Consider the following 23,399-nt stretch of genomic DNA (forward strand, 5'->3'; position numbering starts at 1 on the left):
AGCAGTTGAAAATTGCTCGGAAATACTTATCCTTGCTTCCATTATTAAAGTTTACAGCTGATGAACACTAAAGTCAGTCATCACTATTGAAAATAGCAAAACAACTGTTGCTTTGTTTATAATAAAAAAATGATTATTACACCCACAAGAGAAATGCTGCATCTTTTCTGACCTCTGCTTGTTTGAAGGAAGAATGTGGAAAGTCATTAAAAATTTGACCTTTGTCTTATAACTCTCTACATGTAAACTTAGAAACATCTGATGACGTGTGTCTTGCCTTTGGAAAAAGTTTGGGGGTTTTTGTGTGATAGTAGTGGCAACAGGAAATCAACTCATCTGTATGCATAATTAGGGAAATAGGGCTATTTGAAGGAATTGCAGCATTATGGATCTTGCAGATTTTCTAGCTTTTGACAGAGTAGTTGGTAAGAAAATAACTTGTATATTTATTTCAGTTGTCGTAATGTGGTTTTTAATTGCTTAACATAATGAAAACAGAACTACTTATTAGCAGCATTATTACCATGCAGTTTGCACATTGTATTTCAGTAAGTAATATTTTCATGTTACAATGTATTGTTTACTTTATGCTTTTCAGTGTGTGGAAAAATTAAAAATGAATCCATCTATCTATTTATTTATCAATTTATTTATTTATTTATTTATTGGGCTATTTTAAAAGAATTTGCTACTTGCTTTGCTTTTTTACATTAGGAATGGTACTTATACTGCAATGACTGTTGGTTGTCAGAATCTCCTTGCTTGGTCCCTAGCCGACCATATGTGTCATGAGTTAGAATTGCTGGCAACCTTGAGCAGGGGGGTGGGCGAAATGCTGGATCACAGCTGCATGCTCAGAGTGCTGGTGTGTTACACTTTATTCATCAACTTTTACACAGCGATCAGAATTCTTAAGGAACTATCCCAGTGCCAAGGAGGAAAAAAGGAAATGTCAAATTGGAAAACGCCACAGGAAAATATGAAATGTCTTGAAAAGAATGGTATTACTTTAAGTCCTTTTGTATCTTTGTATTTTCATTTCTTGTGAAAGTATTATAGATGTGTACATTGTGTGCGACAGCATTCACTTGGTCAATCTTGACACAATATTTAATCTGCAGAATTGTGCACTTTTAATGGCAAAAATAATAATTGTATTGTTACATCTGTGTACCAAATAGGCTGCTGTGAACTTTTAATGCAATGCCTTGTTTTTTGAAATGTATTTCTTGCATTTTTAGAAGTATTAAAATCATGTGAGGGGAGTGAGGGGGTATGGGGAGAAGGCAGGAACGGGGTACTGATTGAGAGTGATCAGCCATGATCGCATTGAATGGCGGTGCTGGCTCGAAGGGCTGAATGGCCTACTCCTGCACCTATTGTCTATTGTCTATAACTGTCATATTTATATGTTGGGCAAATTAAACCTGGCAGAAATATTTACACTATTGAATTGTAGCTTCACGATCTCTAAGAACACTTAGTCGGAGTTGGCACCTGTAAGGAGCTTCACAGTGAGAACAGAAGGAATTATAGTTTGCTTCTTTATTTTGTTGTGTAAAATCTGAAAATGCAAATTTTAGGCATTTTCTTTTTTCTTGCTCATCATTACTGAAATAGTATTTCCATCCAGTTAAGTGCTGCAAAAAAATAAACATGGCAATGATTTTTGACAGGTTTGTGATACTCTGAATCTTTCTGCTGCGTTTTTTGAGGATGTGACAAGTAAAGTGGATGAAGGGGAGCCAGTGGATGTAGTGTATCTAGACTTTCAGAAAGCCTTTGATAAAGTCCCACACAGGAGATTAGTGAGCAAAATTAGAGCACATGGTATTGGGGGTAGGGTGTTGACATGGATAGAGAATTGATTGGCAGACAGGAAGGAAAGAGTAGGAGTAAACGGGTCCTTTTCAGAATGGCAGGCAGTGGCGAGTGGAGTGCCGCAAGGCTCGGTTTGGGGCCGCAACTATTTACCATATATATTAATGATTTGGATGAAGGAATTAAAAGTAACACTAGCAAGTTTGTGGATGACACAAAGCTGGGTGGCAGTGTGAACTGCGAAGAGGATGTTAGGAGCTTGCAGAGTGACCTGGACAGGTTGAGTGATTGGGCAGATGCGTGGCAGATGCAATATAATATAGATAAATGTGAAGTTATCCACTTTGGCGGCAAAAACAAGGAGGCAGCTTATTATCTCAATGGTGTCAGGCTAAGTAAGGGGGAAGTGCAGCGAGACCTGGGTGTCCTTGCACTCCGGTCACTGAAAGTTGGCGTGCAGGTAAAGCAGGCAGTGAAAAAAACTAATGGCATGTTGGCCTTCATAACAAGAGGATTTCAGTCTAGGAGTAAAGAGATTCTTCTGCAGTTGTATAGGGCCCTGGTAAGACCACATCTGGAGTATTGTGTACAGATTTGATTTGAGGAAGGACATCCTTGTAATTGAGGCAGTGCAGCGTAGGTTCATGAGATTGATCCCTGGGATGGTGGGACATATGAGGAAAGATTGAAAAGACTAGGCATGTATTCACTGGAGTTTAGAAGGATGAGAGGAGAAATTATAAAAGGACTGGACAAGCTAGATGCAAGGAAAATCTTCCCAATGTTGGGCGAGTTGGCCAGAACCAGGGGCCACAATCTTAGAATAAAGGGGAGACCATTTAAAACTGAGGTGAGAAGGAACCTTTTCACATATTTGTGGAATTCTCTGCCACAGAGGGCAGTGGAGGCCAAATCACTGGATGAATTTAAGAGAGAGCTAGATAGAGCTTTGGGGGCTAGACGAAACAAGTGATATGGGGAGAAGTTGGGCACAGGTTACTGATTGTGGATGATCAGCCATGATCACAATGAATGGCGGTGCTGGCTCAAAGGGCCGAACGGCCTCCTCCTGCACCTATTTTCTATGTTTCTGTGTTGTTGACAGTAGTCATTGTTTTATTTATGTTTGGTGTGAGATATAGTTGAGGAATTAGGTTTAGTGGTGATTAAACAATTATAAGATTTTATCCTGTGTTGTGGTTTATTTAAAGCAAAAATAACGTGCTGGAGGAACTCAGTGGGTCAGGCAGCATCTGCGGAGGGAATGGACAGATGGCATTTCAGGTCGGGTTGCTTCTTTAGACTGATGGAGTTGAGGGAAGAAAGCTGGCAAAGAGGGGTGGGGGTGGGACAAAGCCTGGCAAGTGATAAGTGGATAAATGTGAGGGAGGTGATTGGTTGATGTACAGAGGTTAAATGGAGGCAAAAGAGTTATATAAGAAAGGAAGAGGAGGAGTGAAATGTAAAGTCGGAGAGAGGGATAGGGTGGAAGGGGATAGGGACTCAGAGTAAAGAGGGGCGAGAGATTGATTGTAAGATGCAGCACAGAAACAGGCTCTTCGGCCCACTGAGTCCACCGATCATCCATTCACACTAGTTCCATGTAATCCCAGATCCACATATACTCCCTACACACTAAGGGCAATTTACCTACAAACCCACACTTCTGTGGGATGTGCGAGGAAACCGGAGCACCCAGAGGAAACCTACGTGGTCACACGGAGAACTCCAAATTCCACATAGGCAGCACCCAAGATCAGGATTAAACCCGGGTCTTTTCCACTATGAAGCAGCAACACTATCAGCTGGACCACTCAGATGACAGGAGGAGGATAGGAAATGAGGAGGATTATGGATGTGGTAGGAGGAAGATGTGCAGACCGAGGTAGAGAGTTGAAGGGGACAGCGGTTTTACTTGAAATTGGAGAATTCTATGTTCATGCCGTTGGGTTATAGGGTACCCAAGCGGAATAAGAGTTGCTGTTCGTCCAGTTTGTGTGTGGTCTCACTTTGGAAGTGGGGGAGGCCGAGACATAAAGGGAATGGGAAAAGTAGTCCAAATGACTAGCAACAGCAAGCTCCAGCAGGCCTTTGGAAACAGAGCACAAGTGTTCAGCAAAGTAGAGGAGGCCATATTGGGAGCACCAAAAGCAATAGAACAAGAGTTGCCATTCCTTACAGTTTCTCTTTCTCCACCACATCTGATCACAAGATGAGGCTTTCCACTCTTGGACATCTGAAATATCCTTTTTCTTCCTCTTGTCCTCATCTTTCACCCTACCAGAGTCAGCATCAAACAGGTTATTTTTCCACATTTCCGTCACCTTCAACTTGATACCACCACCAGTCACATCATCCTGGACCCACCGATTACCACAGAGACCTCTGTCTGCAACTCCATAGTTTGCTCATGCCTCCCCAAACTGCCCCCATCCGAGGCAATTCCCTGTGCAAGTGCAGGAGATGTAACGCCTGTCCTCGTATCTCCCTTCCATTCAGGGACACCAACAGTCCTTCCAGGTGATACGGAACATAGAATACAGCACAGGAACAGAGCCTTCAGCCCATAATATCTGTGCTGAATATGATGTAAAGTTAAATTAATCTCCTCTGCCAGGGCATGGTCCATATCACTCCAATCCCTGCATATCTATCTGCCATCTAAAAACCTCTTAAATGCTACTATTGCATCTGCCTCCACCACCACATCTTGGAGTGTATTCCGAACACCCAACACTTTCTATGAGAAATAATGGTAAACATGATCGGAGCCCATGGTATTAGAGGCAAGGTACGAGCACGGATAGAAGATTGGTTAACTGGCAGAAGACAAAGGAATGGGAATAAAGGGGCCTTTTCTGGTTGGCTGCGAGTGACTAGTGGATTGCAGGGGTCGGTGTTGGGTCCACTACTGTTCTCGGTACATGTCAATGATCTGGATGATGGAATTAATGGCTTTATGACCAAGTTTGTGCCTGATAGGAAGATAGGTGGAGGTGTAGTGTTGAGGAAGCAGGGAATCCGCAGAAAAACTCGGACAGGTTTGGTAAAGTAGGCAAAGAAATGACAAATTAAATACAGTGTAGCAAAGTGTACAGTCATCCACTTTGGTAGAAGGAATAAAGGCGTAGATTATTTTCTAAGTGGGGAGAGGATTCAGAAATTAGAGGTGCAAAGGGACTTGGGAGTGCTGGTGCAGAATTCCCGAAATGTTAATTTGCAGGTTTTACCAGTAGCAAGAAAGGCAAATTCAATGTTAGCATTCAATTCGAGAGGACAAGAACATAAAAGCAAGGAGGGAATCCTGAGGCTTTATAAGGCGCTGGTCAGATGACAATTGGAATATTGTGAGCAGTTTTGGGCCCTAAATTTGAGGAAGGATGTTCTCTGCTGGAGAGGGTCTGGAGGAGATTTAGGAGAATGATCTCAGAGATGATTGAGTTTACGTATGAAGATTGTTTGATGGCTTTGGGCCTATGCTCGCTGAGTTTAGAAAGATATGGGGTCGATCTCATTGGAACTTACTCAATAATGAAATTCCTAGAGAGTGTGAATTTGGAGGGGATATTTCCAGTAGAGGGAGAGTCTAGGACCAGATAGCACAGCCTCAAAATAAAAGGATGTGCCTTTAGAATGGAGATGAGGAGGAATTTCTTTCCTCTGAGGGTGGTGAGTCTATGGAATTTGTTGGCACACATGGCAGCAGAGACCAAGTCATCAGGTAATTTTAAAGCAGTGATTGATAAGTTCTTGATTAGTAAGGGTGTCAAAGATTACGGGGAGAAGGCAAGAGAATGTGGTTGAGAGGGAAAAATATATCGGTCAGATCGAGTAGCAGAGCAGATTCGATGTGCAGAATGGCCTGATTTTGCTTGTTTGTCCAGCCTTTCTTTTGAGCTAATACTCTTAATCCAGACAGCATTATGGTGAACCTCTTCTGCACCCTCTCCAAAGCCTGCACATCCTTCCTGGAGTTAGGGCGACCCGAACTGCAAGCAATACTCCAAATGTGACCGAGGCCAAATCCTGTGAAGCTGCAACATGACTCCCTGACTCTTATACTCAATGCCTGGTTGATGCAGGCAAGAATAAATATGCCTTCTTTAGCACTCTATATACTTGTGTTCCTACTTTCAGGTCGTATAGACTCAGACACCAAAGTCCCATGTTAATGCTGTTAAGGGTTCTTCCTGAACTGTTCGTGTGCACCTCTTTCAACCTTGTCTATTGCATTTGGTGCTCCCATTGTTGCCTCCTTTACAATGGCTAAACAAAGTGTAGATGTGCTGGAGCTCTCAATTGCTGCTAATTTTAACTTTCCTTCTCAAACCAACCTTTCTGTCCTTGGCCTCCTCCACTGCCAGAATGAGGCTACATGCAAACTGGAAGAACAGCACCTCTTATTGCACTTTGGTAGCCTATAACTCAATGGCATGAACATTGAGTTCTCAAATTTCAAGTAAACCCTTGCCCCCCTTGTCTCTGGTGCACACACCTTTCTCCCACCAACCCTGTTCCTTTCTCCTCCTTCTGGTCATCTCTCACCCCTCCCTACTTCAACTTCCCCATCACCACTCTTACCCCTCCCCACCCCAATCGCATTCCACCCATATCCCTCTCTCTGGCTTTAAATTTCACCTCTTCCCTTATCTACAACCCTTTTGTCTCCATTTCACTTCTACTTGTTTGCCCTAACCCACCTCACCTGTATCCACCCATCATTTACCAGGTTTTGTACCACCCCTACCTCGGTTCCCCCCCCCCCCTTTATTCCGTAACTGAAGAAAGGACCCAATGTGAAACTTCATCTGTCAATTTTCCTCCAGAACTGCCTGACCCACTGAGTTCCCATTGTAGTTTTTTTTTTTTTTGCTCAAGATTCCAGCATCTGCATTTTTAAATGGTTCTGCTATTTGCAGTCTGATAAATGGCCTACCCTCCTATTTATTTTTCCACTTAACGGAACAAACTTGTTTGGAGTTATTCAGACTGAGTAAATGGGGATTGACCCTATCAAGAAATCTAATTAAATTCATATTTATTTTTGAACCAGCATTCAGGGTGACAGAAGATGCACTGAGTCCTTTATTTGGTGTAGTAAAGTAAACAGTATTAATTGATATTTTTTTTACTGGGATGTTTACACTAACTCTTTGAGTTTGTTGTCCATTTCCCATAAAGAATTACTGTGTCAAAGTATCATCTTTGGAGCTTGGTTGTTTTGAAAATGTGAAAGTAATGGACACTGATCAAAGGGTTTTATATCATCTGTAATTAAATGTTTAAAGGGAACACTTTCTAACCACCTATAATTAAGTACTTTGAGGGAAGTTTTATTTGGCTGTAATTAAATGTTTGAATGAGAGAAAATATATAGCTAACTTTTGATGAGTGGAAAAAGGAGTGTTTTATGCTGTTAGAGCTCAGTAATTTGTATTGCCCGATCTACGCAACAAGGTCCTCATGTTGATTATGAGGTTTACCAGATGTTGTGCAGTGTATTATGCTGTCAATAATGAAGGCAATTAATTTTTGAAAGACCCTTTCACATATACATACTATTATGCTAAATTTCAGCTCCGTTGGTGGCACTCTCACCTCTCAGTCAGAAAGTTGTGGATTCAAGTCCCATTACAGAAATCTAACTATAACATTTAGATGGGATTGAGAGAAATCCGCACTGTCAGAGGTTCATTTTTGTTGATTGAAGTATTGCACCTACAAGTACATTTTGTGGATTTAAATAAAAATCCATGGCACTATGAGACTAGACTCACCTTCCCTTTGGACTCAGTCTTTTGGTGTATGTTTGGACTAATGCTGTGATGTGGTCTGGAACTGATTAGTTTTGGTAACGCATAAAAGAGACATTCAGGGAGCGATATTATTGACCACTTGTCACATTGTTGATTTCACATCTTTTCACCTTGTCTTTGATGGAGAATAAAATGTTTGGATGGTAATTAGCTGAACTGGATAAGTCCAGCATTTTGTAGACATATGGTTGAAAATGTTTCTGACTTTTCCTCGATGGTTTTGGAGCTGCAGGCCTTTTATCTGATTATTAGATTCCATGCTGTTTAGTAAATAGTTCAGTTGTGCTTTGAAATTTTGGAACCTTGGTTTTTGTAAGTCTGATGCTACCCCTGGCCCACCCTACTGTACTTCTTGATCTCTTTGCTTGAGCGGGGGATATGCCAGGGCATCAAATTACAAACTGTGGTAGAATACAGTTCTGCTTGTAATGGCTCATAACGACTCCATAGATACCAAGTTTTGAGTTGCTAGATCCTTTTCGAACATATTTTTTACAGTGACCGAGCCACACAACATGAAAGATGGTGTGCTCAGTGTAAAGGTGGGACTTATCTCAAAAAAGGATCATGTTTTGATCATTCTAACCTGTGACACAGGTAGTTTGGTACGAGCAAAACCGTGTATGTTTATCTCTTGTCTTGCTCACCACCTACCAGGGACCAAGCTGCACCTATATTCCTCCATCACTCTTGCTGATGGCAGACCTCCCAACCCTTCCGAATTTGGCGGAAAGTTTCCGCTTTCTTATTTCATTTCCGCGATTCCGATTTCACCTCACATTTTTCCGCAAAACACACGCCTCGCCGCTCGTCCTGCCTCCCGCCCCGCCGCTCGCCTCACGCTGCTGGCCTCGCCCAGCCTCGCCTCGTCGCTGGCCCGGCCTCACCTCACCGCTGGCGTCGCCTCGCCGCTGGCCCTGCCTCGCCTCGCCACTGGCCCGGCCTCGCCTCGCCGCTGGCCCGGTCTCACCTTGCCGCTGGCCTCCCCTCGCCGCTGGCCTCCCCTCGCCGCTGGCCTCCCCTCGCTGGGTTCGCCTCACCTTGCCACTGACCACAACTCACCTCGCCGCTGTGCTCGCCTCGCGGCCTAGTGCGAGGCCCGTTGATATTGAGAGGGGATGGGGTGCGGGGGAGGGGGGCAGAGGAGGGGGGAGTGGGGGTGGGGGGGTGGAGGAAGGGAGGGGAGAGTGGGGGTGGGGGAGGACGGGAGGGGTGGGGAGTGGGGGTGAGGGGATTGGGGATGGGAGGGGGTGGGGGAGGATGGGAGGGGTGAGGAGGTGGGGGGAAAGGTGGGGAGGGGAGTGGGGGTAAAGGGGGTAGGTGGGTCGGGAGTGGGGGGAGGGTGGCAGTCAGGGGGAAAGGGTGGAGGGGAGTAGGGGGGGAGTCGGGAGTGGGGGTAGAGTGGGAGTGGAGGGGAGGGGGTGGGGGGAGGGTAGTGGGGGGGTAGTAGGGTTGTGGGGGTCCATGGACCATTGTGATTTGCTGTTGAAGTCCACTGGAGCAAGTATGTCTTCAATGAAATTAGGTATGTGCATTTTTAAATGAAACTCTTTCTTCATAACTTAGTCATACATTTTGTGTAAGGAAAAAGCAAAATAGACAAAACAAAACAAAACAATTTTTTCTTTGTGTTGTAAAAAGTATTTCTGTTCAATAACCTTTCCATAAATAGCAGAATATACGCATGATAGGCCTGACATTGTACATGTAGTCCAAGAACTACAGACTGTTGGAAATAATAATCGTTTTTCACATATGAATGTAGTGCAACGCGCACGCGCATTTGGCGTGCATACTTTTTTTGCTGAAAATTTGCAATATGCGCCATATTATGAATTTTGATGTAAAATTCTGAATTTTGGACATCAAAATTCTGAATTTGTAAAATCAAATGTTGGGAGGTCTGTGATGGACATTGAAACCACCGATTCAAGTATACATATGGTGGGCTTGCTGCTCTCAGTGCCACTTCAAATTTTGTTCCACATGGATGATCTTAAGAAATAGAAGCATTCCATATGCCAACTTAATAAATATTTGCTACACTCCCTCACTAATAAGTGTGTCCACCCACCTCACCACTAAGATACCATTTTCTTTGCATTATTAAGGTAGGGTTGCACAATCATGGACTTGCACTATCTAGAATAACTGATAATTTATTGTATATTTATTTATTGTGTTGATGAGTTTAATGTGCCTGTAAAGCTGCAGCATATAAGGACTTCAATATTCTAATCCTGGTGGATATGACAAACACTCTTTACTCTTGAATAGTTAGGGCTCAAAGCCTCAAACACAGATGCGACTAGCCATGGCCCACAGCCCCACAGATGCTACTAGCCATGGCCTACAAACCCACAGATGCTACTAGCCATGGCCTACAAACCCACAGATGTTACTAGCCATGGTCCACAGCCCCACAGATGCTACTAGCCATGGTCCACAGCCCCACAGATGCTACTAGCCATGGCCCACAATCCCACAGATGCTACTAGCCATGGCCCACAGCCCCACAGATGCTACTAGCCATGGCCCACAGATGCGACTAGCCATGGCCCACAGCCCCACAGATGCGACTAGCCATGGCCCACAGCCCCACAGATGCTACTAGCCATGGCCCACAATCCCACAGATGCTACTAGCCATGGCTCACAGCCCCACAGATGCTACTAGCCATGGCCACAAACCCACAGATGCTACTAGCCATGGCCCACAGCCCCACAGATGCTACTAGCCATGGCTCACAAACCCACAGATGCTACTAGCCATGGCCCACAAACCCAAGAAGGCACCTTTATTACTATTCTTTGTTTCTCTTTGTTAATCAACTCTAACTTGTAAGTATATTTCCTCCAGTTCTATATGTTTGTTCACCAACCTTTTGGGGAGCTATTCAAAGGCTTTTGACAATCCAAAAACACCATATTCACTGATTGCCTATATCTATTCTACTAGTCATATTTCAAAGAACTACAGCAGATAAGTAAACATGATTTTCCTTTCATATTGGCTCTGCTCAGTTCTTATACTTGTCTTGATATCACATTCTTTATAATAAATTCCAGCATTTTTCCTACCCAAGGCTTTCTCTTGCCTTAAATGAAAAGGTCGTGTTTGCTTTCTTAATTCTGTAACAACCATTCTGGAATATAACATTCTGGAAGAAAAGAGTATTTCCATAGCCTTCTGTGGCAAAGAATTGATCAGTTAATTCAATAAATTCCTGGAAAATAAGGAAATTGAGGAATATGGACGTTGTGCAAAAAAATGATACTGAGGTAGATTATCAACTAAGAACTGATGAATGGCAGGACATGCTCCAGGTCACAAATGGTCAACTCCTGTTCCTATTTCATATCTTATATATCCGATGCTGTCAAGAGATTCTTCAGATTGAGATTAAGTGTTTACCGGCCATCACTTTGGACAGAATAAAGATTCACACAAAGACCAGAAAAAAATATTAATCACAGTTTGCACTCTGCCTACACTATTAGCATAAAATATTTCATATGTTTTTTCACCACTTACATTGTAAATAACCAATACGGATTTGTGATATCGAATCACTGATTTGAATCTCACTTAATCTATCTTAATTCTGTAAAATTAAAATAGTTTTGTGGATTTGATGATCATTCTTGATTAAGGATACCACTATGGTATAGTATTTTATGTCTTTATTTTAAAGCACTGGATATGGTGAGAAGAATATGGAGGAAAAAGTAAACATTTGCATTATGTTATGCATTACAATCTTCAATAGGTTAAATCAGCAGAATTTAAGGAGGACGGATCATAAATCCGAGCATCAGCCTACCGGGTTAATCTAGCACAACCTAGCAGAATTAAATGGGTAACTTTTAGCTTCGCAATCAAAGTCTATGGGGCTCCATTCCTGACTTTCTTGCTGTTTTTACTCCGGAAGGCCCATTTTACCAAAATAACCCATGGGATTTTGGGGACTTTCTGTCAGTTCTTAGTGGATGATCCATGTCAGCCTCCTCCAGTGGTCTCCAGCATGATAATAACCGTCTTCAGCCAATTCAATTTATTTCAATATCAAGAAATGGCTAAAGGTACAGGATATAGCAAAAGCTATGGGCCTTGTAAATGCTCTGGCAACTTGCTCCAGACCTCACTGTGGCATAATCCAGGCTTTATATATATCGATATACAATATGCAAAAGAACATGGTTAACATGGGCAAGAATGTGTCAAATGGAATACAGAAAATGGACAACATGAGGTTTTACACAAAATGCTGGAGTAACTCAGGCAGTATCTCTGGATAGAAGGAATGGGTGACATGCCCCCTATGCTGACAAGATTCTGACTCCACATTCATCTTTTGGTTGACTCTTAATTGCTTATTCATTTCAGGGGGAGTTTAGGATGGACCGTAAATGCAGGCATTACTAGTGATATCAGCATCCCATGAACAAGGAACGAGAAAAAAATGTGGCATGACATTTGTTCATGAATGATTTTTAGCCCTATGGGTCATGCTGTTCCTTTCACTGATGAAACATGATACACTCGAGGTTCAGTAAGAGAATTATACTCATTCAAATCAATTACCATCAAATTAAAACTTTTTTCCTATAAGTAGGTAAATGAATGGAAGCTTTTTAACCTCATTAACCAGCTACCTCATTGTTTCCTGATTGGATTTGATGCAAGCCTTTGTGCAGCTGTACCTGGTAGTCTGAGGTAGAAAACATAATGAGAAATCTTTTTAAACAGAAAAGGTAGAAACTGGCGATGCTAGTTTACAAAAGAAGACACAAATTGCTGTCGTGACTCAGGGTCAGATGCTGTCTGATGCACCTCTAGAGACTATGGATAGGTGAAGTTTTGGGTCAGGGCCCTTCAGACTTGAGTTCTGAGATACTGCAGCACTTTGTGTTTTTCAAACAGAGCAGGTGTTGTGGTCCATTCTGCATAACTTTTCAAACTTGAATTTGTGTACATAATTATTTGAGCTATCATTGCAATCTTACGGAGTGCAATGTCCAGGATTTCAAGAGCACCAGGTGTTATGCAAGGCAAGAGAGGAGACATAAGAAATTGCAGATGCTGAAATTTTCTGCATAAAAACAAACTGCTGGAGGAACTCACCGGGTCAGACAGCATCTGTGGGAGGAAATCTCCATCAGATTTTTATGGCATAAGTGGAGTTTTCCTCGGAGACACAAGAAATTGCAGATGCTGGAATTTTGAGCAAAATACATAGTGCTTGAGCAACTCATCTGGACAGGGAATGGACAAAGGATGTTTTGGTCCAGGGCCCATCTTCAGACTTAATTCAATGTTTGAAATTCAGTTGGGGACAAATTACAACATGAAATCTATTTATAGTTGTGGACATCAAATAAATTATTTTTTCATTGAAAGTGGTTAACTTGTCAGAATACTTAAAGGTTGATTAGAATCACAATGTGTGTAACTTGCAAGGGAGGAAACTGTACATAGTTACTGAATAATTATGTTTGTCTTTTGGCAGGATTCTGAATCCTTGGATACGTGTATCCAGAATACTCTATCAACACTCTATCCCCCATTTGAGGCTACAGCATCCACTGTTCTCTGTCAGGTTTTTGATGTAGTGGAGAAAACGTACTACGGTGATGGATTGTGCTACCTTATTGATTTCCTTGTCCCTGTGAAACACATTCTGCAGTGCATTCAACAAGACGCTTGTGTAAGTAAATGTTTTAGTGTAGTTGGTGGATTTTGGAGGAGATGGTTGAGAATAACTGTACCACAGGTTGGGCCTTTGGACAATATTAACCTGGAGAAGGCTTAAGGGGTGATAGGTGAATGACCGAAGAAAGTTTCTAATTCGGGTATGTGAGAAATCTTGAACTTGCTTTGATGTGCTGGAAATGTAAAGAAAGAGGAAGAGGAGTGATCGTACAGTTGTGAGAATAAAGTCCAACAGCTTCTTGTTTCTCTTGGTAGTGAAAGGCAAAGTGCAGCACATGGACAAAGAATTTTTCAGTTCTTTGCGACAGCTATTTGTAATTTATGTCAATGGAAGGTACACCTCTACATAATAGAGATGTTAGGACTTCTAAGCTAAACTATTAATAAACTATTAATAATCTAGTTTTGGTAATGAACTGTTGAATATGCATTAGTTGTTTTAGCTCCATGGGCAACTTTTTAACAAGAGTCTTCTATGTTAACAGTTTCAATATTGTGGATTACTATTCCGTTATGAAGGTTGGCCTTTATGCATCTCTGAAAAAATTGTAATACAGCTCTCTGCACTTGATTCGCAAACTTTACAACCTGGTGATTTCTACCTTCAAGTCATTCCCAATTTGAAAAAGGCACCACGTATTGTATTAAAATGCCTTGCAACGAATGGTGCCAACATCGAGGAAATATTAATTCCAGAGGTCTCTTATACTTCTATCTTCACGATGGAATGGTTGGACAATATTAACGAGGGACGGATGGGAACCGCTTTGCAAAATTGCCTGTTATCCACTGATAGCACTATCCTGCGAGCACCTTGGGAAAAGGTAGTCAATCCAGAATTTATTGATAAACCAAAAATGACAGGAAACACATCATCAGAAAACTGGATTGTGGATCAAGAAGTTGTTGGCAGCAATCCCAACAATATACAAATCAAGGATTACAGTGGAGTAGCAGAAAACCCTTCTGAAACAAATCAAAATCTATTTACGAAAGAAAATATACTGAAGACCCAGCAAATTAATCTTGAAAAGTTTTTACATCATTCTTTAAGTAATCCTCCTGATTGTTTAGTTAATTCCAGAGCTACATCTTTAAGAGAACTTGAAGGAGAATATGTAGAAATTAATCAATTTTCAGTAAATGAAAGTGATTTGTTATCACAAACAAGCAGTTCAAATTCAAAATACCAATATGCATCAAGGACTAATAGGTCATCAGAAGTGACTCCTTTGGAAACCTTGAATATCAGCACTTGCAACAAGGAATCAACTTGTTTAAATTATAAGGAGACATATTCAAATGTAACTTGGCCCAATTTAGAAATAATACACGACCCATTTAATGATCTCGGTGACAGTGAGACGCTGAAGCATCAGTCAATTGCAGATACGATGGAAAAGAGAATGCCACCTCATGACCAGACTTGTAATAGTGGTAAAAATAAAGAATTTACAAAAGTAGACCTGTCATCACCAATAGAAACTGATCCTAACCAAAACAAAATGCAACAGCAGATTAATTTTTGTTGTGGAGAAATGCAGATGTTATTTAGTCAGACCACAAAAAGCATGGAGGAAAACTTAAGCAGCAGACTTTTACAATCATTGGTCTGTAGCCAGACACAGACTTCTGCAGAAGATTTGCAAGATGGACAAATTCACGATTCTTCTGGGGATGCATTATGTATACCATGCAATAGGAATATAATTGAGTTGAAAACATGTGGAGACATTTGTGGAGAAGATAAATTGCATAAACAAATACAAAATATGCCCAAATTAAATTTAACGGAATTTACCCACTGTCAGTTCACACGAGTTGGAGAATGGGATGGGCCTTCAACAGTATTTATTAATTCAGATGAATTTTTAAATCAGTTGATTGACTCTAAAGTAGCTAACACTGAAGAACTTGTAAATATTGCTGTTAACACACCATCAAAGCACATGCAGCTATCAGCTAAAAACTTAGAACAAAAAAACTCAATAACCCAGCAATCTGAGTTTTTTGGACATGTACAATTTAATGGTCAGAATATTACCCAAAGAGAGCAATTTATTAAAATAACATCTCAACCAGCAGAGTATTTTGTTCATACATTTGCTGATACTCAACTGGATAGCGGCAGAATCTCTTCAGCTCAGTTCTTATATTCTGAAAGCACTATTGACTCTAATTTATGTGAAGACTTTGCAGTTGTTGAATATACAACTTCTTCAAAGGACAACAGAAAACATAATGTGATGAAAGTTGATTATTTGATTAAAGATGGTGAATCTACAATTCCCAAACTGATTGATGGCACTGATGTTACATTTATGAATAAAGAATTAAAATCTAGATTTGCCACCCATGTGCAGCCATATTTATCAGAGCACATTGGGTGTGCAGAAATACACAAAACTGAATGTATGACACATTTAGAGAGAGATCACGTCTCTCAGACAGAGGAAAATGTACAATTGCACAAATGTTCTGTTATCAAAGAACAAACTAGTCAGCAGTTTCAAGATGCATTGCATCAGAAGTCTGAACATGTGGAACATGGAAATGGAAATTACTTACAGAGTGAATTTAGCAAACAAAAACACATTGACGTTGAAGATTTGAAGACAGGGAACTGTAATGTAATGCTACCTGAAGAAGAGCAACAATCACAAGACACTAAAAATCTATCTTTACATGTTTTGGAAAAGGAGAGCACTGTGCCGAATACATCAGAATTCAACATTGTAAAAGAAGGTAAATGTAAACAATATTCTACTGTTGGAGAGTACTGGTCATATGTGGGAACAATTGAGTCCAGCATTGCTCATGCAAGTGGAATGGTAATTGAAGAGCATGAATCAACTTCTGCAAATGAAGAACAAAATGAAAACCTACACCTTACTGATAAAACACACAGGCAAGATTCAATCAAACACACTGCTCCCTCAGAAAAGGAAACTTCAGAAGATGTTGAAAAACAAGGAGACCGTCTAATTGAAAATAAACTGGAAGGTAGGATATATATTTAATTTCAGACACAAAGTGCCGCCGTAACTCAGCGAGTCAGGCAGCATTTCTGAAGAACATGGATAGGTGATGTTTTGGGTCAGAACACTTCTTTACACTGATTGTAATAGGGGAGAAAGCTGGAAGCGAGGTGGGGTGGAAAAAGCCTGGCAAGTGATACGTGGATACAGGTGAGGGGAGCTTTGATGGGCAGACAACAGCCAGAGATGGTAAGAAGACAAAAAGCTGTGAAATAAGAAGAGGTGAGGTGTGAAAAGTGAAGTCAGAGGAAGAGATATATGTGGAAGGTGACGGGGCTATGGAAATGGGTAATTATTGGTTAGTTACCTGAAATTGGAGAATTGAACTTTATCATATCATATCATATCATATCATATCTATACAGCCGGAAACAGGCCTTTTCGGCCCTCCAAGTCCGTGCCGCCCAGCGATCCCCGTACATTAACACTATCCTACACCCACTAGGGACAATTTTTACATTTACCCAGCCAATTAACCTACATACCTGTACGTCTTTGGAGTGTGGGAGGAAACCGAAGATCTCGGAGAAAACCCACGCAGGTCACGGGGAGAACGTACAAACTCCTTACAGTGCAGCACCCGTAGTCAGGGTCGAACCTGAGTCTCCGGCGCTGCATTCGCTGTAAAGCAGCAACTCTACCGCTGCGCTACCGTGCCGCCCTTTAGGTAACTAACCACCAGTTTGTTCCCCTTCCCCCACCCCTTTCACCCATATCCCTTCCTCTGACTTCACATTTCATGCCTCTGCTCTCCTTTCTTATCTCACAGCCTTTTGTCTTCACATCTCTGGCCTTTGTCCACGCATCTGCCAATTAAAACCCTTCCTCAACTGTATCAATCTATCACCTACCAGGCTTTGTCCACCCATTCTGGGTGATGTGAATTGCCAGTTTTGAAATGTTAATGATGAGCTCTTTGGCCGTACAATTTGGTATTGATGTGAAAAGCTGAACCATTATAGCTTTAGGTTTCTGGTAGAATTCAGTTGGAACTGTGCATATGGTGTTCCATTATTATAGGAAAGGAAGACTTAGAGTCGAAACTGGATGGAATATTGGTTGTCAAAAATTGCAGCAGGATCTTGATCAGTTGAGTAGGTTGGCAGGAGGGCTAAGGAATGGTTGATGGAATTTAATACAGAGAACTGTGTGTTGTAGAGCAGAGGGATCTCGGATTGGAGAATTCAACTCTAGGTAACTAACCAAAGGTATCACAATATGCTGGAGTAACTCAGCAGGTCACGCAGCATCTTGGAGAGAAGGAATGGGTAAAATAATTGCAGATGCTGGTAACTAACCAATAACCACCGTTTGTTCCCCTTCCCCCACCCCTTTCACCCATATCCCTTACTCTGACCACATTTCGTGCCTCTACTCTCCTTCCTTATCTCACAGCCTTTTGTCTTCACATCTCTGGCCTTTGTCCACGCATCTGCCAATCAAAACACTCCCAGGTACATAGTTCGTTGACAGTGGCATCACAGCTAAATAGGTTAGTCAAAAAGGCTTTTGGCACATTGGCCTTCATCAGTCAGAGCATTGAGTACAGATGTTGGGATGTCACGTTGCAGTTGTATAAGATGTTGGTGAAACCGCATTTAGAGTAATATGTTCAGTTTTGGGCATCATGTTATAGGAAAGATGTTGTCAAGCTCAAGAGTATAGAGAAGATTTACGAGGATGTAGCCAGGACACTAAGGCCTAGGCTATTGGGAGTGGATGAGCAAGCTACGGCTCTATTCTTTGGAGCGCAGGAGAATGAGGGGTGATCTTATAGAGATGTACAAAATCATGAGATGAATAGATTGGGTAGACGCACAGAGTCTATTGCCCAAAGCAGGGGAATTGAGATCCAGAGGACATAGATTTAAGGTGAGGGGGGAAAGATTTAATAGGAATCTGAGGGGTAGCTTTTTCACACAAAGGGTGGTAGTTGCTAAAGATTGTCAGATTGTAAAGATTACAGTTGTCATTTTAGGTCAAGATCCTTCCTCTAGACCAGGAGCCTCCAAACCTTTCAGCATGAAGGCCACATTATATATTTGGCACAGTTTTGCCAAAGTTCTTTGGAAACGAGAGTAGGAAAAAATAAAGAAGTGTGAGTTTTATAAATTTAATGAACTCAAAAAAGTTTAGACTAGGTTACGTTAGATTAGATTAGGAAAGGTTAAACTAGGTTAGATTAGATTAGGTTAGTTTACATTAGGTTTATATGGCAACAAATAATATTCGATTTTTAAAAGCTTGAAATATTGGAATATATGTATACCGTAGATATACAATTATTTATAAAACAGAAATAATACAGTGACCACCACTGGGAGAGAGAGAGAGAGGGGGGGGGAGAGAGAGAGAGAGTTGGGGGGAAGAGAGAGTGGGGGGGGGGGGAAGAGAGAGTGGGGGGGGGAAGAGAGAGTGGGGGGGGAGAGAGAGGGGAGAGAGCTCTCCCCGCAAGTGGCAGCGCTCCTTCACCAGACCCCCTGACACCCTCCCCGTGCTCCTGCTCTCACCCGCTACTCCCTCTACCCCCCTCTCTCTCTCCCCCCCCCCCCATTCGGCCCTTCGAGCCAGCACCGCCATTCAATGTGATCATGGCTGATCATTCTTAATCAGTACCCCGTTCCTGCCTTCTCCCCATACCTCCTGACTCCGCTATCCTTAAGAGCTCTATCTAGCTCTCTCTTGAATGCATTCAGAGAATGAATTCAGAGGGTCAAACAAGATGGCTGTCGCAGCTGAGCTCCCGCTGCAGGAGAGGTTTCCACTCAATGGCTCCATGGCTCACTCTGGCCGATGCGATGCCTGCCCGGGGCCGAGTGGAGTGGCTCCCTCTCCCCTTTCCTGTTCCCCCTCACCCGCCCACGGCCCTGGGGGACACTCTCCAGCTGCCAACGGGTCCACGGGTCGTCAGTTGGGGAGGGTTGCCGCGCCCGCAGGAGAGGCTTGCACCCAACGGGGGCTGTCACGGTCGCAGGAGAGGCTTGCACGGGAGGGTTGCCACGGTCGCAGGAGAGGTTTGCACGGGGGGCTGCCACGGTCGCAGGAGAGGTTTGCACCCAACGGGGGCTGTCACGGTCGCAGGAGAGGCTTGCACCCAACTGGGGCTGTCACGGTCGCAGGAGAGGCTTGCACGGGAGGGTTGCCACGGTCGCAGGAGAGGCTTGCACCCAACGGGGGCTGTCACGGTCACAGGAGAGGCTTGCATGGGAGGGTTGCCACGGTCGCAGGAGAGGCTTGCACCCAACGGGGGCTGCCACGGTCGCAGGAGAGGCTTGCACGGGGGGCTGCCACGGTCGCAGGAGAGGCTTGCACGGGAGGGTTGCCACAGTCGCAGGAGAGGTTTGCACGGGGGGCTGCCACGGTCGCAGGAGAGGTTTGCATCCAACGGGGGCTGTCACGGTCGCAGGAGAGGCTTGCACCCAACGGGGGTTGCCACGGTCGCAGGAGAGGTTTGCACGGGGGGCTGCCACGGTCGCAGGTTTGCACGGGGGGCTGCCACGGTCGCAGGAGAGGTTTGCACCCAACGGGGGCTGTCACGGTCGCAGGAGAGGCTTGCACCCAACGGGGGTTGCCACGGTCGCAGGAGAGGTTTGCACGGGGGGCTGCCACGGTCGTAGGAGAGGTTTGCACGGAGGGTTGCTGGGCCCGCAGGAGAGATTTAAAAAGCACTTTTTAAACTTTAATACTAACGTAAGATGGCACCGCATCCGTGCGTGCGCAGTTGGGGAGGGTTACCGCTCGGAGGGGGTGGGACCCACACGAGTGATGGGAGTGGCGGCCAATGGGGGTGGGGGGTGAGGAAAGCTATCCTGCTGTTGGCCACAGGAGAGGTTTGCACGGAGGGCTGTCAGACCCGCAGGAGAGATTTGGACCCAATGGGTCCACGTCCTTCTAGTTATGAATAAATAACATATTGAAAGTCACCATGCCAAGTGCCATCATGATGTAATTGTTTGGCACTTCTGCTTCGGCATATCAACTCTTGATACAATGTTATTTTATTTCCTTTGAGGGCTCTGTGTAGGTGCTCCCTGCCTTACGATGCTTCGATTCATTTCGACTTACGATATTTTCGGGTTCTGATGGGTTTCTCGGAAAGTAACCCCATCGTAAGTTGAGGAGCACCTGTATTTGATGAGAGTGCATTTCTCAATGTAGGATTTATCCAGTTTTAATTTTCCTTGTCCTCCAGGAATTGTCTCAATAGCACATGACACATTAGAGACAGTAAAAAAAAGCGTGGAAGAAGATAATATCAATCTAACAGATGAACCACCAAAAATCTCACCAATTACACAGTGCAATGGGAACAGGCTGGAACCGCTGCCAGTTCAACAACAGAAAACCTCATCGCCCTTAGTCCTAAAATCCAATCTACCGACACTGTCAGTTGAAATCAACTTTGATGTTCTGAACTCCGGGGTAGCTTATTTGAGCGGTAGGTACCTAATAATAATAAATCCACACAACTTCAGCAGTTGTTCAATTGCTGCAGAGTCTTTAACCAAGGCTGCACACATTGGTGTGCCTGTACAATGGTACATTTTGCATTTCAGTATTTTGATGACACATGTCCTTTTGGTCTGCATTCTGTGTGAAGTCTCATGTCTCAGAAACATATCTGTCTCAGAGCCGAATGTGTATTTACCTCAACTATTTTTGTTTTGCGTTTTATCTTTGGAATGTTTACAATAACTTTGTTATAGTGATTAGCTTTTGAAAAGTAATCAAAGCAGTAACAATGTAGCTGTTTTTCTCACTTTTTAGCTTTTCAATAATGTACATTGTTGGAAGTGGTTCATAAAATATCATCAGATTTGTAGGGAAATGGGGCAAACACAGGCAGATGGGACTAGTGAAGATGGGGCATCTTGGTCAGCATGGATGAATTGGGCTGACGGGCATGTTTCCGTATTGTATGACTGAAGCTATCACAGAAAATGAGGAAATGCATGACATCTTTCACCTTTATCTTCATCCCTCACAATTCCTGGAAGGGTATCCTTGCATTTGGAAATCCCAAGCTAAGTATGCACGTGGCATCCCTGTGCACTCACCCCGCTGTTTAGCTTATTGCCCTTGTGGTTTTCCCTCTAACTCCCTTGTTCTTTTTCACACCCACATAAATGCCATTTGTTTTTTCACTTAAATACATTTTCTTTAGCTTGTTCTTTAGGTCTTCTTAGATAAAGAAAGTAGTTAAGAGATCACATTTATTCCAATCTGTTATCATTGCAAATGCTCACTTTTAACCATTGTTTATAATATCACAATTTCACTTTGAAATTATGTGAGGATTGTATGGCACACTGTAATTCTTTAGAACAAAATTGAACATAGAACAATACATCAGACAAACAGGCCCTTCAGTCCACAGTGCCTTTGCATGATGCCAAGTTAAACTAATGTCCTTAGCTTGCACAGGATCCATATTTCTCCATGTCCTGCATATATCAGTGCCTATCTAAAACCTTTTAAACAGCACTACAGATAACCCTGATTATAACGGGCTATGGAGGGGAAAGGTGTCCATTAATGCCACTTGTCCACTAAAACCAAGTAAGGGATTCGCTCCAACCATCTAACGGTCGGTCACTCCCTGAAACAACGAGTTGTTTTCAAATACAAAGCTTTTTTTTAACAGCTAAAAATGTATTTTTGTTACTGCAAGCCAAACATACTAAAGGCTGTCAGTTACATTGTTTAATAGATTGTCATTGCATAAGTGTTGATCGAAGCAATTGCTGAACAATTTCTATGGCTTCCCGCAGTGCAACTAACAGCCTGTGTTCTTAAAGAGACAGCGGCGTCTGACTACTGTGGGGGCACGCTCCCCGCTACAACCGAAATCCGTTATAAAGACGTGCACAATGACGAGGGTAGACCGTGTTGTGTCTGCTACCAATACCACCCCTGGCAGCACGTTCCAAACACCTATCACTCTCTGTGTTCCACACATCTCCTTTGTACTTTCCACGGATGACCTTAAAGCTTGCTGCCTAGTCGTTGTCATTTCCACCCTGGGAAATCAGTTCTCAGTAACAACTCTATTGTCTCCTTTAATTTTATACATTCCTTTCAGGTCACCTCTCAACCTCTGTGCTCCAGAAAGAGTAATTGATGTTTGTTTCCTTGTTAATGCCCTCTTATCCAGGCAGCATTCTGGTAAAATTGAGATAATTGTCAACTCCTTTGTATACTGGTTAAAGGATTTAAAGTAATTACATGGTTTTATTTTGTTGCAGGCACCAGAGACAGATCTGGACATGCTGTGGTGATAATAACAACAAGGAACACAATCTGGTTGAACCCACACTGCAACATCCCTGAACTTGTGCGTCTCCTTATCTACTTTTATAGCATTCTCAGGTATTCCATGTCATTTCACTGCATTAATAGAATGCATGGTGATGTCTTTTATAGTCTAAGTTATATAATGAAAGGTACGTTATTTATTTAACTGTACTATAACAGAAAAACGTGGGAAAAAATGGAGGGAGAGGAAGGTACACCAAGAATGTGGCTGAAAATATGAAGAGACAATTGATTAACCACGTGGAGATGTCAGCCTTCAGCGAAGCTAATCAAACTCTTAGTAATTGACACAATTTTAATCATATGAGGGGTGCAATTCTTTTGAACTTTGATTCCATCAAACATAGATGCTTTGGATATATACATTAATTTTGACAACAAATGAAAATCAGTTTGTCTTAAATGTCATGGTGTGCTTGTTCTGTTAAATGTTCTGAATGATGATGTGAATCTAAAATAAAGTGAACTTTCTATGTAGCTGTCATGTTGCAAGTATTGTTGCTGATCTGAATTGTACAATACATATTTGATTCAAATATACAGTATTAATTTCAATCATCATAATTTTATATGTTTTGCAATAGTATTATTGAGTTTATTTGAACAGCAAATAAATGCAGTGAGAAAAAGTTGTGTACTTCAACTTTAGCAAGAATCGTAACAGAAACTTAGCATTTGTTCATTACAGTATCCAGAA

The 23,399-nt window shown here is 42.5% G+C and overlaps 1 protein-coding gene across 1 annotated transcript in view; it reads left to right on the forward strand.

Moving 5' to 3' along the window:
• Positions 1 to 4,573: 4,573 nt before the first annotated feature.
• Positions 4,574 to 23,399, forward strand: part of plekhg4 (pleckstrin homology domain containing, family G (with RhoGef domain) member 4) — a 108,565-nt gene continuing 89,739 nt past the window's right edge. The window contains exons 1-5 of the mRNA XM_078401526.1: positions 4,574 to 4,867; positions 13,147 to 13,344; positions 13,835 to 16,180; positions 20,687 to 20,825; positions 22,633 to 22,756. Of these exons, the coding sequence (XP_078257652.1) occupies positions 4,574 to 4,867; positions 13,147 to 13,344; positions 13,835 to 16,180; positions 20,687 to 20,825; positions 22,633 to 22,756 (3,101 nt within the window). The remainder of the gene's footprint in view (positions 4,868 to 13,146; positions 13,345 to 13,834; positions 16,181 to 20,686; positions 20,826 to 22,632; positions 22,757 to 23,399) is intronic.

Source organism: Rhinoraja longicauda, chromosome 6, assembly GCF_053455715.1.
Source record: "Rhinoraja longicauda isolate Sanriku21f chromosome 6, sRhiLon1.1, whole genome shotgun sequence".
In the NCBI taxonomy this organism is placed as follows: Eukaryota; Metazoa; Chordata; class Chondrichthyes; order Rajiformes; family Arhynchobatidae; genus Rhinoraja; species Rhinoraja longicauda.